Genomic DNA, 16493 nt, shown 5'->3' with positions numbered 1-16493 from the left:
TACGACTCTCAAATTAGCATTAGGCCTTTGCAGCTGTGGGTGCAGACCCTGGTTTCAGTCACCTGAATAAGCCAGGGTAACCAATGTGCCCCGAGCACATGACGGGGTGAGCTGCATTGCTGCTGCTCAGGCTTTGCAGTTAGATGGAAGCCCACCAAGCTGTGATGACTGGGTAGGCTGACAGCCCTGTCGTTCGTAATCTGCCTGGTCCTGGCTCTTGATACTTTTCTTTAGTGAGATAAGTCATCCAAACCCTAAGAAGAGGTTTTGGTTAGGTGTTACGTGCCTTTCCTTGCAAAGGAAGAGTGGGATTTTCCTCCTGCAGTAGCAGTGTGTTGCTGCACGTACACGAGTGACGCAGCTCCAAGCATGCTACCAACTCAGCTGTAAAAAACCCGTGTAGTACCGCATCTGCCGTTCAAAACAGGATCCGCAGATGTGATTAATTACAAGCCTGCCGAGGAGCGGCTTTGCTCCCGTGAGTGGTTTCAGAGGGCCGTGCGGTGGTGTCTGGCTGCCATCTGGTGTCGAGGGCCACGGCGGGACAGGGCCCCGCAACGCACCCCCAAGTCACCCCGGCCCAGCGACAGGGCGGTTGAAGTGGCAACCTCTGGTCTATGTCCAAGCCGTGAGCAAATCCTGCCCAGACTCACCAGGGCCCCCCGCCACGGTATCTCCCGCATTCCTGCGGCAGATCTGGTATTTCTTATTGTTCTCCCCGTCTCTGGGGGAGCAGCTGCTGCTGCCTGGCCGGCCTGCCGAGGCAGGAGCTGGCGGAGTCCTGTGCTCCGGGTCCCAGAACTAGCCGGGGGCTTTGGAAAAATCGTGTCAGTCTTCTCGCCCTGCTTTGGCACGTAGGGAGTTGGGGCTCATCAGGAGGGGCGAGATAAAAATGAGAGAAGGGCAAGCTGGGAGAGCAGCGAGTGGTCGTGCAGCACCACTTGCCGGGAGGTGGTGTGGGCTCGGCGCGCCCTGCCCTGGGCCAAGCACTTGCCCAGGAGCTTTCTGCTAAAATAGCTGCACCAGTCTGAGCGACATCTGATTTTCTGGGTGGTAAACGCCTTCTAAGTGGTACGCTGTCAGCTGGGTGGCAGGGACAGCAGTAGGGTTGAGTGTCTGGTCAGAGTAGGGTGAGGAGGAGAGGCAGAGACAGAACTGCCTCTGAAGCTTTGCAGGACCAGTCCATGCTCTGCGGAGACAGCAGAAATGCCAGGGATCGGCTCGGCCCAGCAAGGCTGTTTAGCACCCAGTGTGGTTTTCTTTTTCCCTTTTCCTTTAGTGTGCTGTTCTGCCATGCTGCTTCTCGTACTGCGCGCCATGCCTGCACCCAGCCCTTGGCTGCCCGTCCCTTGGAGATATGATTTCGAGTAATATATGCTCTGGACTTTTTCCTGCTGGCGGGGAGGATTTGCTGGATGGTGGCCTGAGAGCAGTTGTGGGTTTGGCTCTTGCCATCTGCAATGGTGACAGTGAAGGGAGCATGCAGGAGCACTGGCAGGCAAGTTTCTTTTGCAAGCAGGGCCACATACGGCTACGCTGTGAGAGCGGGCTTGGGGTGATGCTTGTTTCTGGCCAACCATCTCCTCGGGATGCTCCATGGGCCAGCAGCGACCCCCTTGGGCATCGTGCAACCCTCACAGGCAGGCAACGGCCACACTAGAGCAAAACAGCAAGTGCAGCAGATGCCACCTCCATCCCCACAGGGAGCAGCCCCACACTGAGTGCATGGGCCCCAGCGCAGCACTCAGCTTTTTGGGTGGACCTGTGTGAGAGCCCCCGCATCATTTCCCACCTTCTCTCTGGGAAAAAACAGCCTGAGGCCAACACAAACTTTCTGGCAGGGGGGAAAGCCTGTCTGTGAAGTGGGGCATGATCCTCCCTCACAGGCAGATGTGGTGGTCAACCTCACGGCTTGGAAAGAGTGAAATGGCCCAATGCATCACTGGCAATGGAAACAGTTGGGAAAATACAACTTCAGGCTGCTCCACATGCAAAATTTCAGCCCCAGCTATGCCATGAGAGGGCATGGTTCTAAAGGTGTCTAAGCAGAGTCTGACCTTAAATAGTTTTTTAAGTGTTTTTTTCCTTTTTGAGTCAGGACCGAAGAACCAACACCCCAGGGGACCTGGACTTCCCCAGCACTTGCACACTGTGTTGGGGCTGAGCTGCACAAGCCTCTTCGGAGTGGAAAGAGAAATCTCCATGCTCTGGTAGGCAGTGAAACAGCTAAATGTCAACACTGAGGAAGCCCAGGCGGCTTTTGAAACTCTCACGTCAATGCTTGAGTTTTTAATCCCATCTGAGATACTAACGTGTTCAAATTAGACTTGTTGGTCAAGTTAGGTGAAAAGACATGGGTGCCTTGGGCAACTGTGGGCAAGAGCAGCCAACTCAGACCTATGTGAAGTCGCACTCAAACGTCCTCACAGACACCCTGGGTGGTGAAACCTGCATTGCCTGAGCAAATCACTGTTGTGTGCTCAGAAAACAGGTGACAGCAGGAATAACAGCAAGTGAGCATTTGCACAAAAACATTAGGCCCAGATCCTGTAAAAGCTGTTTGTGTGCTGTAGCTGTGACAAGTTGCTCTATTAATTATCGATGATATTAATAACAGTGTGTAAAGCTGGTGCTAGAGCAAGCTTCTTGGGTAAGCAGAAGAGCGACGTGAGCAATAAGTATGCTGACTAAGGTACAAAGGGTTATTTTTTTGTGTTTGTTTTATTTATTAAGGACTTTAAAATAATGGCCAATGGGGAAAAGTGAGTGCAATTGTTCTGGGGTTTGTGATTTTTTTTTTTTTTTTTTTACTTTTTGTTAACGTTCTGCCCAGTCTGTTATAGGTTTTCCTCTGGCCAGCTGCTCATATCCTTTTACATTACCTCTGTCAATTAGGCTAAAGTATCAGAAAGATATCAGAAAGAAGGGGGGAGAGGATCTCTTGTCAAGTGATCTTTCCAGGATTGTGCTTGTAGATGTTAAACTGCTTCATTAAATCTCCCTCTCAATACTTTTCAGGATGTTTTTATCTTTTGTTTTGCATCATACTGTTCCAATTTTAATTTCTTTTGGAGGTGAGAAGCAGCTACATTGTTCCAAACCTTTTCTTTTCATCTTGAGTGTTAAAACAACCACTGGCCTTGCCATTTTTTGAAGGATGTGCTCTTCTGACATACACAGAAAGCCAGTTCATAAAACAGTGCTTTTCTGCATTTTCACTTCCCTGGCATTTCCAAGTAGTTGAAGTTCACAGTAGAGACTCAATGCATGAAAGTCGTGACAGTCTCTAAATTCATGTAGTGTCACAAACTTTCTGTTTGCATTTTATTTTGGAACTCACAGCTACATTAGCAGTAACAGGAGTCCTCAAGACATGATGTTTGTATGGCTGCCAGACGAGGAGCCCCAGAGTGTTTCAAAACACAGGCTGGTCTCTTCTTTTTTTTTTTCCCTTTTTTTTTATTTTCCTCCCTCGCTTGTAACTTGAAGGGATGAGCCTGAATCCTGCTCTCAAAAGGGGAGTACCTGTGAGCTGGCACATTGCACATCCTTCTCAGCCCCACACCTGCAGCCTCGGGGCTTTTTTATCCTGGAAGTCAATGAGCACCTTTCAGTAGGAGGAGGGAGAAGAGTGTGGGGGTGAAGCATAAAGGAGGCATGTACACGAGGCACCTGGGAAAACACTATTTACAGGTGAGTAACCTTCCTTACACATACATTTGTCCTTGCCCAGCTTTACTGCCATTAGGAAAGCTGTATGGAAGCCCAAGCTTTGCGCTGCAGCTGAGGGCTTGCTGGATGATGTATCCAACTCCACACTTTCCTCCATGGTGCAATGGGTTGTATTTTTTTAAATATGCCTGAATTAGCTTCAAGGCTCCGAACATAAATTTATCCTAGCCCAGTGGTAACATTCGTGTTGTAAAATCCTTTTTCCTAGGCTCATGGGACGTCTCTGGGACCACATATGCTTAGCTGAGATTAACAGAAGAGACGAACTGGCTCAAGAACGACAACATGCTACAGCGTCGGCAGTGAGGTAATCGTAATACAGCGGGAGACACGCTTCGCTTTAACGTTTTTCCAGCCTTTGTACGTTATTGTGCTTCTGTCTTGTAAGCGGCCGCTGCAGTTGTTGCAGGGGAATGAAGCTGAAGGGCGGTTTTCATTGTCTCGGAGCGCGTTCACGGGGTAAGCAGAACCCGCTAATAACGCCAGCTGGGGCGCTTAAGGCCTGAGCCACCACCAGGTGGCAGCTGGAGCCCAGATATGAGACAGGCCCGTTGGGTCCTGCCTCTGCCGCCCACCGGCCCTAGGACCAGGTCCCAGCGGGTGCAGCCGGGCGGGGAGATGCCGGGGGGGGGGGGGGGGGGGGGGGGGGGGGGGGGGGGGGCTCCCACCGTGACGCGAAAAGATTAAAATAAAAATATAAAATAGTAAAATAAAATATAAAATGAAAGCCACAATTACCAAATAACCGGCATAAGGCAGGCAAAGTTGGAAAGTCCCTAATTGATGAGTGGGGGAACTAAAATCTTGCTAGTGTTGCAGATTTTTCTTCTATTAGATATGACAACTTTATGGAACATTATAATTGCTCACTTCTGTGCCCTTTATGAACAAATAATGACCTCTGTCTCCAAAGCAACTAAAAGCCCTTATAGAGATCCCCTTTCCTGGCCGTGCACTGGTTTGCTCAAAAATTGTTTACTTAACTGCTTCACATATTTGAGATAAAAATCAGAGTGGTTATTTTCAGTTCACTTTTTTACTGAAATGGATGCTGTGGCTACTGTTGCCCCACCTCCCCTCTCTCCCTCCCCCCCACCATGCCCAGCTTGCCCCAGGACACAGATCTTGTCCTAACACACTGTTGCTTTCCCATGTAGTCTTTGCTTTTGTGGCTGTTTGTGCAGGACAGTTGAACAGAAGTAATACAAGTTGCTGGAAACTGGGGTGTTAGTGTTTGGGAATGTGTGCATAAGTGTGCAAGTCTCATAAATCAGCTCCATAAAATGGTCACAGGGCCAAAAAAACCACAAACACTCTTGTTTTTGGAGGAAACAACATGGTATTTGTGCTGCTGGTCTGAATCAGACTGACCCCTTCAGTGCATCCTGCTGAGGGGTCAAGAAGAGCAGAGGCAACTGCATAGGAAAGCCTGGTATGTTTGTAAGGCACTGCAATGGTGATAGCCATAGCGCATAGCACCATGTTTCATAGAGAGGGTATCCGCACCATTAGCGGTCTCATTGGTTTCTTGGAATGAGTGCTGTAACCCTGGAAATTTAACGGGAAATGAGACCGCACCAGGGTGCAGTTTTCCATGCTGCACTGTTCTGTGAGATGTAGTGACTCTGACTCATGCTCTGTTTAGCGTAGCTTTAATGGACTTACTCTGAAGTACTATTTTTTGCTCAAAATGCAATTGGTTAATTTTTAAACCATCCTCTTCCCCCACTTTTACCGTGCAGCACTTCACACAAAGCTTAATTTGTCAGAGCAAGCAGGGACAACAAAGCTAAAAGGAGACTTGCCTCATTTCCTCTTCTAATAGTGACTAAGAAATAAATAACTGACAGACATATGCAGATGACATTTTAATGAGGGGCTGTTTTTCCTGCAGAGGCACACATCCGTATGTGCCAAGGTACCCAAGCTCTGCAGTCAGCTTCCCCCACTAGCTCGCTGGTAAGAGGGGGTCTGCCCTGACCCCGGGGTGAAACCTAAGCCTCGATGTGCTACTGTAGATGCGCCTGTTATATCAATTCATCTCCCACCCAGCCTGCTTGGTGCTGCTGAGCAGCACTGTCTGCAATAGCTGAGCAGCATTACACTGTGGCAAGGTGCACTGAATATGAACCTGTAAGAGAAGGGGTGCTTATATTGTATTATCTGTGTGACCGCTGCCTTTATTGTGGCATTAATCCAAATCCCATTGATCAGACCATTAGGAATATATTTCTTCCATCACAGTAATACTTCCCAACAGTTACTGGATTCTGAACTCCAGTAACTCAAAAGAAACCCATGCCAAAAGAAAGACATCAATTAATTCAGAAATGTAAATGACTTTGTATTACTTTATTAAATAGCCAGTTCTAAAGAACAGTAAAAAATATGAAAACATGCATCATTTGGTGTTCTTAAAAAAAATTTGTCAAAAATAAAGATTGTTAGAAAAATTAAACAAGTTTAGCCCCAATGCACCTTCTGCTCTCCACATAAAAGATGTTTGGTAGTTATAAATACTGTTCATCTCCTACAGCAAAGTTTAACAATGTATACATTAGTATTTCTATTACTTTTTTTTTTCACATTTTTTCTGTAAACACAATCAATTTAAAAAATGCCTTGTTAGCAAGCTTAAGGAACTACTGCTTTCCTGTACAGTAAATACAAATAGGAAGATCCTGGATCAGCACTCCATTTACCGAAACATTAAAGATTTCTATTAGTATAAAAATATAACCAGAGAATAAATGTCTGAGAAGATTCAGTATTTGAATGAGTCTTAGTTAATAGGCAAATAAAAAACTGCTATTGACTTCCAAATCCGAAGATCGCTTCTGTACAGCTTCTGCTCTTCTGAGATCCAAGCATCACAATGCTGTACACAAATGCACTGGTTATCCATTGGAAACATTCACTTCTTATTTACTAAAAAATAATTTAACATTTAGCTGAACTAAAAAGCAGGCGCTAAGAGATGGACGTCCGTGGTCGGGTACATACAGAGGTCAAAGCTGACTAACAAGCCACACCGATGGCACCTGCTCTTCAGGAAGGGGGGGTACTCAGTTCTCAAAATATCTAGCTGTACAATTAGGAAAACTACTATTTCACTTAGCAATAGACTGGCTTCTTGTCTGCTGTGGGAGATCTACAAAGCAAAATCGCACACTTGTTCCTTTTCCCTACAGAAACAGAAATAACTGGCTTTGTCCCTGGAGAGAATTTTGAGGCAGAGCAGTAGGCTCTTTGGGAAGCCTTGTTACTAGAAATACAGAAGTTATTTTACTGACGGGAATTAATTTTTAGCATTATTGCTACACATTTATCATTTTTATCTAAAATAAGAAGGTCAAATTTAGTTTTCCTCTTGCATTTTTTTTAAATCTCCTCCAATTAAGAGTAAGACAAATGTGCTGCATCTAAACCAGCAGTATGTTATAATCAGATCTCTTGCACAAACACAGCCTTGATGCAGACGATACTTGGCCTGTACGTGCTACCATCTTCCATTCATCTGCTCCAGAAATCTGTAAGTCAAAACTGTCCGCTTTAAAACTATGAGGAGAACTCTCAAGTTTCTTTAGCATTTCTCAAGTATGAGACAATCTTGCATAACTACTTTTTCCAAATGTTTTACAGCAGTATTTTGTAGATGTCTATTTCCAGTTCTGTTGTTTGGATTCCTGCAGACAGATGAGAACGGGACACAAAATCCAACCAGCCAGCAGATACCTGGTGGTGCCAGTCTACTCTCGCTATGGAAGCACTTATCTGAGCAGCAAGCACTGTGCAAAGAACAACAGACGGACAGAGCAAAAATAAAAGGAGACTCAATGGAAAGAAAGGTAATGCTCCATCTCAGAGTTGGACAGAACCTCCAGGATCGATTTATCCCGGGTTTAAATTATAACAACCGAACCAATGAAATTATTGCTTCCCTCACTTTTGGAATGAAAGTGATGCTTCTTGATTGGTTAGATGCTGTCAGATTGTTACAGGCTGGTACGGAAACAACTCTGTCACAAGCTACATTTAAATAAAAACCTTCAGTTGAGAAGTTTTGTATAAAAGAATGTAATTTCTGGAAACGTGAGGGAAAACACCAAGTACTGTCAGACACCACATATTGTAATTAATGACCTCTGAAGAGACACTCCTATGTGGTAAACAGTATTTCCTTCATAGCAAGGCCCAACCTGCTGAGCAAACTAAGATCTTTATAAGCGAGAAGCTGCTCTGTGCGAAGCAGAATGAACAAAGGTGGGCTTCTGTTTACAAACAGCACATCAGCTACTGTCGTCACTCAGAAGTGGCTTTTTTCCCTTTCCAGTTCTTTTGTCTTTGCTCGAGTTCAGCTTCAGTGAAGGCGGCCGGGCCCCAGTTTGTGATTAAATGAGGATTCTTGGAGCCTGGAAGACCGAGTGCAATACTTGAAACAGGCATTTCTGACAGAGACATTGCTCACCCACCATCAGTGGGACAGGACGAGTGTCACCACAAGATGCTTTGGTAAGTGCTGTCACTCTCTCAAGGGTGACCTGAGGACCTGCCTGACCAAGGAGGAAGGAGTCTCTGGGACACCATCAGTGAAGGTGCTTAATGTGAGAAGATGTCAACTGCTGCTGTCTTTTGCATCCTTATCTCCAAACTGCCCCCCCTCACCCCAAACAGCTGTATCTTAGTAAACCCCTCTCCTTCTTGCCTTTAGAGATGTCCTTGAAGGAAAGCGATCTCTCCAGCACTGTGTTACAAAGCCACTTTCCTCTGGGCTGGCACGCTATTAATTAAGCTAAGAAATTAAACTTTTTCCCAAAGTCAAATATTTTAGCTATCTTTACTTCATGTTTTTGGCAATTAGCATTTATGCTAACTGCATTAAAGACCTAAACCATGCAATGTTCAGGTTAATCCTTGCTTTGTTTTAAATAAGTAAACAAGTAAGAATAATAAACCCCCTAATTGTTATAGAAGGGCCAGCAGAGGTAAAGACTTGACAGTTACCATCAGCAGTTCTCACAAATGTGATATTTATATTCACTGCCATGAAACCAGGAAGTTACAGGAAGAGGCAGACTTCAGTAAACCACTAGGTGATCTCTAATATATGAGACAGAATGAATATGTGGTTTTTGTAACTTTTCTGTTAATGACTTACCTGGCTCTATTAGTCGAATTAATCCCTCATGATGAGCTACTTTATCTTTCCAACTCTTGGTGTTATTAGCTGCCGTTTCCAACTTTTTCTTAACCTCCTGAAATAAGATACAGCCCACTTGAAAACAACTACAACTTTACTCTGTTTATATAAAAAGAAAAAGCACCCTTTTTAATCTAAAGACAGAACCACACTAATTCAGCAAGCACTCCATTTAGTGTAGACAGGAGAACTTCATTTTTAACCATCTTAAGTAATTTAATCGTCGCTAGCTGTAAAAACTAAGCTGTCAAACCAGAATCCAAAAATAACTAGGTTTTACAAGATTCTGTAGCTGCGTTAAGTAGGGCTAGTCTTCCTGAACACCAAAAACAAACTGAAGTTTCAAAACAGAAAGACGCATTTTCTGTTCCCAACTAAGCCCAGCTAGTGGGTATCTTTCACTATCAGAAATCATAAAATGTAAGCTATGAAAAAGACCGCTGTGGTTACATCCAAGCAAGAAAGAGGTATTCTTCAGGGTAAACTGGTCTTTTGGTCAATTCCAAATAGAAGGTCAGAATGTTTATTTATTTCTAAAATAATAAGTCAACTATCACAGTGACCTACTCCATCATTTGTTTTGTGGATTTTTTTGGTTTGGTTGTTTTCCTGCTTAGGGTTTTTTTATGTCGATTGGATTCAGCAATTCCTCTGGAGTAGTTAATGATGTTTTATATACAAAAAGCCTGAGAAGTCATCTAAAAAAAGTTAGTATTAGCCAAAAGCAATCTAGTGATGGTGTTAGATGTAACACCAACATTTAAGTTGTAAAGTGGCCAGAACTACCCCACCTGGGCCCTTGCTCGCAGTCACTGCAGCATTTGTATTCTGTGCCAGTCGAGGCAGCTCATGAGCTTGTCCTTCACAAAGCAAACCTCAGGGGCACAGAGACAGCATAAACACACTCCCTAGTTAAACAGAAATCCAGTCAGGTTTTGTTTCCTGACCCAAATACACACAGGATCAACACCTCCCAAACCCTAGAAAGTAGGCAGCACTTCAGACTCTGTACTCACTGGATTCTGACTCGTATTTCTTCCATGAATACAGCTACTGGCCTTCACCAAAAACACTCAGTGGAGCAGAGAACAGGCCTGGCATTTGGGACGTGAGGTGCTGCTACACATTGAGAATCTGAGCTAATTTCCTAGCTCTCCTTGACATCAGTTCAGTGCTTAAATACCTTTTTGAGGAGCAAGGGCCTACAGTAGCACATTGATTTTTCATCTGTAAAAGACAATATTGCCCCATGCCATCATCAAAACATTAAAAGAATATTAATTCAAAAGCATAGGGCATTTAGTTATGACAGCAATGGGACTGCCTAAGCAGTTAGTGTTTCAGGATACGACTAAGCAGGCTTGCATGCGAGTTGGGACAAAAGAAGAAAAGAGGTGATGTGTCTGAAACACGTCCCCTTCTTCAAACGTATCTACTGGTCTAGGCCAAAAAACCCAACACATAACTATCCTATCTGTTACTGTATTTTTTGTGCCATATTAATCCTTAAAGAAGCATGACATTGATGAACTTCAAATTCAGTTAAACTACTGAACACCTGGCTAAGTATGAGAGGGTGATGAACAGAACAGCTCACCTCATATTGCTCAAGGGCTTCCTTCCTTTCCAGTTCAAGTTGTTCCAGTTGCTGCATAGCAACTTGAAGAGCCCGTTCCTTTATCATTCTCTGGTTTTCTAGCTCTTGCTTCTCTGCTTCTGTCATCTGAATGGTCTGTTGCTGCTGCAAGTGCCATTTTTCCAGTTCAGCTCTCTTTGCTGACTCCTCTTCCAGTAATCTGCAATGGGGATTGTGACGCTAACTGCACTTTAAAGTTAAGATGTATACATTACATAGCATACATGTAAGGAAGCCAAGCTAATTATTTCCTTTCCTTTTTCTATTAAAAAAAAAAAAAGCAAGCTTGGGAAGTCGGGAAAAAGTTATTGCTTGTCGGCTTGTCTTCAGCGCAAAGCTGAAAATCATGCCAGCAGTGCTACAAAGGGCTATTCACAAAATGTAGTCAATAATGCAAATACACAACACTGCAAACCAGAGAAGAAACAGGCATGCATAAGTTATCATCTTAATTGTCTTAGGAGGACTGAATATGTGAAGAAACAAACTACACTAAACAAAGCCCATATGAGTAAGAGAAGACTTAACCCTTTATCAATTATAATTTAAACCTGTGATAAAATACAGCAGAAAGTCATATTTACAGTTACTGCTTTATAAAATACACAATTGTAAAGTCTGCACAGAGTGGTCTCTGTTTTTCAGATGTCAACGAGCACAACACCTGATGGAAAAGTAACTGCACCTGCTTTTCTGAAATTGCTAAGCACTCCCACTGCTAAGGGCTAATCAAACACATTAAAAAAAAAAAAAAAGCCATCTTAAGCCTGCATAGCTTAAGGGGAAAAAAAATAATCTATCCTGTGTTTGGACTTCAACTAGTCCCCCTTTCCAGCAGCATGTCCAAGATGCAAACAATCTTTAATAGTATGGCACAGTTACTTATTATTGCAAGGGTGAGTGGGGAATTGAAATAAATTTCTACTAGGTCAAAGCCATACCTAGCCTGAAGCTTCCTTACAGTCTCTTCATCTTGACGTGCCTGCTTCTCATCCTCCAAAGCTTCCTGTAGCTGTTTATACATTTCTTCCAGTTCACGTACTCTCTGTAAATACTGTTCCAGTTCAGATGATTTCTGAGCAACCTGCTCTTCCATTTTTTGTCTTACCTAGCAGAATAAATTGAGGACACATATGAGCTACCAATTCAACTTGGGTTTCCAATTTTTAAAGGAATTACCAGGTTTCCCTCAGATAATATTTTCAGAGACAAAGCTTTTCCTGCTGCCTCCAGAGCAAAACTGATAAAATTTAGTCTAGATTTGTAGATGTGTAACTAAAAGCATTTAAGAAAATAAATAATAACACAGGTTACTTACATTGCCTTACTTCACGCAGCACCAGATTTTCACAGGGTGTTAAAGGTAACTTCAATCAGTTTGAACTTGTCACTTAGTTTACAGATATGCACTAAACTGAAGGAGGAGAAAGCTTGTAGAGTGCCTAGACACAAAGGTCAGGCTGGTTTAATTACACTGTTTCCACTCCTTCCCTCTGGCAAGTCCTCCCTTGGCAGCAGTGTATCTCGCACATGTGCCTTAGGATGATAGCACCCTGACAGAACTGGATGGATAAAGGGTTGGAAACAGATTAAGGAGGCTGGCCTTGCTACAAGAAGAGCAACTATTACAAAAGACAATGGTAAGGGATAGAGGAAGGTGAAGGGATGCTGCACATCCACAGTCGCCCAGTCTCTGATCCTCATCCCCCACCTTTTGCTGACCAGAGCTGTCCTCCCACCCAGCCCATCACTGTGCTGGGGACAACAGCAGTCAGCTGGCTTTGAACGGAGCGGGGATAAAGCACCAAAACCTCAGCATTTAGCAGCACATAAAGTGTACTCCACAGAAGGTAAGCATAGCTCCCAAAGAAAGGCTTTCTGTCACGTGTGACAGGATGGCATGTCCCGCTCCACTGGTCTGCAGCCTGCTTTCCCTCAGCCAACCTAAATCCCGCTGACCCAGAAAGTGATGGTATTCAGGAATTCACACTCAGCCCAAAAAGCAGCACTGTGTGCATTTATGTCCTAAGCAACGTTCCATCACATCAACTTGACTAGCTAACGAACTCCAGCTAACAGAAAAACCCATCACGGCTCACAAAGCTCTTGAAGATTGAAAATTAGTTCTTTTGTAAATTCTCAGTATGGATTATAGTAACAGCATTGTAAAGCTACAACATTTCTTTAAGTTTTTGTGTGTGTAAATGCAAAAGAACACACAGTATAAAAAAGCAATAGTTTTAGGAATATAGTCAAGTCAGAAAATTTCTAAAATGCATTTTGATTATGTCTGTGTTCATTTTGCATATTCATATACTATGTACTGGCCTTAGGCTCTCCATCTTTGAAAACTGCAAGGATAACTTCAGTCTGCATTTATCCTTCAAACAGTCAATTTTTTCCCAATTTTCCAATAATATTTAAACTTTTAATGCTATACAAATTGTAAGCAAGCTGTTCCGGTATTTGAATTCACTTGTAAAAATATTTTATTCTTACATCTCTAATAAATGCAATGCAGGTTGCATTCTCCAGCCTCCTGCGAAATCTGCAGAATCCTTTCAGTGACTGCCTGTGAGGGAAGTCATTGCTGAACGCGTTGCTCGCTCTCTGTAATCGTAGCAAAAAACCACATGCACTACTCACCATTTTTTCTCTCTCCAGCTCCAAACTGAAGCGATCTTGTAATTCAACTTGAGTCTGAAGTCTTTTCTTCTCTTCCTCAGCAGCACGAGCAGCTGCTGCTTCCAGTTGCTGCAAGAGAAGAGTGAGGGGTAGGGGGGAGAAAAGAAAGAAAGAACAATTTGTCAAAATGATAACATTTGGAGGGGAAGGAATTTTATTTAACAATTTTTGTTTTTAACAAAAATGGAAGAAACCTTCAAAAGCATTAAGGCACCAGCTTTTTTTTTTTTTTTATGTCTGAGGCTATTCTCAACCTTTAAATATAATTTTTAATCTTGTTATTTGCAAGACTACTTTAAATTTACCAATTAAAAGTCAATTATCAGATTTCTCCAAGTTTCCTTTGAGTCCTGCTTTGCACAACCAGTAGAAATCACTGTATTTCCTGCTCTCTCTCATATGGGATAGAAAACTATTATGGAAAAGCACATCCCAGGCAGGAGTGCGCAGGAGTTCAAACAGTGAAAACATGCCAGCATGCACAGAGTTCATGCAGAAACAGAAGTGAGAAGCTCTAAAATTGCTACGGGAAAGCAGAAGTGTCATAAGCTTTGACTATAATAAGTGATCGAGCTGTTGTGAATCACATCCCTTGAACATCCCCTAAATTGCCATGTAAGGTAAATAAAATTCTAGACAATAATCATCACTTGAAATTGGGGGGAAATCAGCCTAGTCAAAGCTAAGGCCTAGGAAACAGCTGCCCGTACCTTCACGCCTTTGTGCAACTTACTTAACTTTTTTTTTTTTTTTTTATTTTGCATCTTGATTTCACAAATAAAGGTAGTCGTCACAGTTCTTCCTTTCATCATGATTTTGACAGCACATATTTTTAGAATGCATGGGAGGTTAGAAACGTACAAACACCAGCCAAAACTTCACCTATACTGAAACCAAAATAATTCTTTTGTAGAGTTTTCCTAAAGAAACTTATCTGATGCTTCAGAGGAAACACAAAGCAAGCAGCCTTCTTTTGTAATATGCTAGGCTGGTGAAATTGCTTCCGCAGACCTTCAGTAAGTGGGACACCCATCTTCTTTAGTATTTTTGGAAGGTACCACATTTAAACTATCTTCCCTCATACAACCTAGATGGATTAATGAGATGCCTAAATGATTGTAACTATCAAGCTAAAATTTTCATTCCTTTAAAGTGCCTGTGATATCACTCCAATCTGAAATAAATAGATGGAAGAAGGGAAGGAGAAGGCTCCTAGTTTCTGTTTTTAAGCTCTAGAAGATAGTACAGAATTGTTCTCCTTTGAAAGGCTTAAATGCCAGTCTTTTAGAAGTAGTATTCCTCCTCTGCCAGAACATTAGAAAGCATGTCATTGTAGTCAATCCAAGATGCCTATTTAAGTGAAATTTCCTTCCCCACTTTGAAATTAAACAAACGTTGCCAATACTGAGCTGAGAGGACGAACGTGCAGAGCCACAGGCAAGGGTGGGTGCTAGGCTTTTGCCAGAGCTCACCAAGAAAATACATTGTTTGTCCACTCTTTATCAGCAACTTCCTGCCTAGTTCGCGTCAGAGGACATCAGTTCCTGGCAGGTAAGGTTACTGGCAACAACTACACAGTTTAGGGAGAAGTCCCAAACGATGGGGCGGGGAGGGAGGGGGAATCAACAGGAACACACCATTCCAGCAAGGGTTAGTTAGCACAGTCTCTGAATCCCATGCAAGACCCCAAACTGAAACAGAAAGGGTGCACAAGTCTTGTGCATGCTCTCTCGGTGAGAAAACTTACCTCTCAGTCTGTTCAAGGGGTGTATCTCAAAATTCCATTAAAAATATGAAAAAAAAAATCTATTTTAGACAAAGACTCTTATTCTTCTGAAATTTTCTACTGCAAGAGCTATCAAAATACCAACCAGTCTCAGTGCACTTTGACAGATGCTGCGTAAGTGGTGGCTCACTGCCATCAGGAGCAAATCTAACTCTAAGCTTTCCAGAACAATTCAGTTTCCTGAACCATTTACAAAGCCTTTTCCTTGAAGAACATTTTTTCTAACTACTCAAACACTTTTAAGTTCCTCCAACACAGTACCTCCCCACTAATTCCACTTAGTCAAAGTGCAGTAGTTCATGTCAGAGACTAAACTACTTTATTGAGAAGTAATTTTAATCCAGTCCACTTCCAAAGATGCTTCTTGCTCAACTCTCTTTAGTTTAGTTATTGTGATCTCTACAAAACTCCCTGCAGCCCGTCAACATCCTGCTGCTCCTCTGGGGTTGCTCTCATGTTACCTTACCCTCTAACTTTTTCTCCATAAAGCACACTCAACACAGAAATCCAGTTCTATGCTTTCTGTTAACAGGTATATTACTTGCAGGTAACACAGGCTGTCCTTTAAAGCATATTTTGCATTCTGAATCTTAAACACATAGTAGAATATAGGTGCTAAAATTAAATTAAAAAAAGGGTTTTCCACTGTCAGGCTCCATTTAAGGCAAACAATAATATCCACACCAGTACTGTCAGTGCAAGGTTAATTAAAAAAAGACAATTTTCTCCTCACTACAAATTGTGACTTAATGACAAGACTTAATAAGATACATTTTTGGATTATTTTATTTGCTTTCTAGACTCGGCACCTTTAACATGCTCTCGTGATATATATAGCTCCCCCCCACGCTGCAAAGATCAGTAAAATTTTTTCTAACTGAGGGCTAAAATTAGTGGTTTTTCATTTATGAAAAACTCAAGAAATGATGCAGACTTGTCCTAAATAGGAATGCAAAAAAAAAAAAAAAAAAAAATCAAATTAATTTAGGAAGGTAGCGAATAAAAACTCTTCCAACTAAGCAGACAGAGCAAAGATCTGTCCTGCTGTAGCAGCAGGGAGTCAGCAGCCGAAACGCTAGGCAGCAGCGGGGAGGGAGGCATGTGACGGCATTCTAAGCTATTTCCAAGGCACACTCCTCATTAGAAGGTATCACAACAAGAAAAGCCATAGTAACTCTTCTTGCAAGTCTTTAAAAAGAAAGATAGATAGAAAGTATATCTGGGTACTAAATCAAATCTCTGTGGAGAACTATCACAGAGGTACCAGTTGTTCCAAAGTACAAAGATCCATCAGCATGTTCAATCTACTGTTGGAGTGTGCAGCCAGAGCAAAGGCACCTTGGGATCTCCTGTTAGACTAAAAAGCTGTCTACGAGGAAAATAATGTATTCAGCAAGCCTTCTGCTAATACTCAGAGATTTCTAGTCCAATTCTCAGGCTTTTAGAAGTCAGTA

General features: G+C 42.8%; 1 protein-coding gene across 2 annotated transcripts in view; it reads right to left on the bottom strand.

Annotated features, from left to right (window-relative positions):
* Positions 1-6064: 6064 nt before the first annotated feature.
* The window catches only part of SWAP70 (switching B cell complex subunit SWAP70), a 41650-nt gene continuing 31221 nt past the window's right edge, over positions 6065-16493 (bottom strand). For both annotated transcript variants that reach the window (XM_074148650.1, XM_074148651.1), the window contains 5 exons: positions 13215-13322; positions 11510-11676; positions 10530-10728; positions 8891-8987; positions 6065-8144 (listed from right to left, as the gene is read on the bottom strand). In XM_074148650.1, the coding sequence (XP_074004751.1) occupies positions 8035-8144; positions 8891-8987; positions 10530-10728; positions 11510-11676; positions 13215-13322 (681 nt within the window). In that variant the 3' untranslated portion in view covers positions 6065-8034. The remainder of the gene's footprint in view (positions 8145-8890; positions 8988-10529; positions 10729-11509; positions 11677-13214; positions 13323-16493) is intronic.

The sequence above is a fragment of the Numenius arquata genome, chromosome 6, assembly GCF_964106895.1.
Source record: "Numenius arquata chromosome 6, bNumArq3.hap1.1, whole genome shotgun sequence".
Classification (NCBI taxonomy): Eukaryota; Metazoa; Chordata; class Aves; order Charadriiformes; family Scolopacidae; genus Numenius; species Numenius arquata.
The sequence above is the reverse complement of the archived record's forward strand: the minus strand, read 5'-3'. Positions and strand labels throughout refer to the sequence as shown.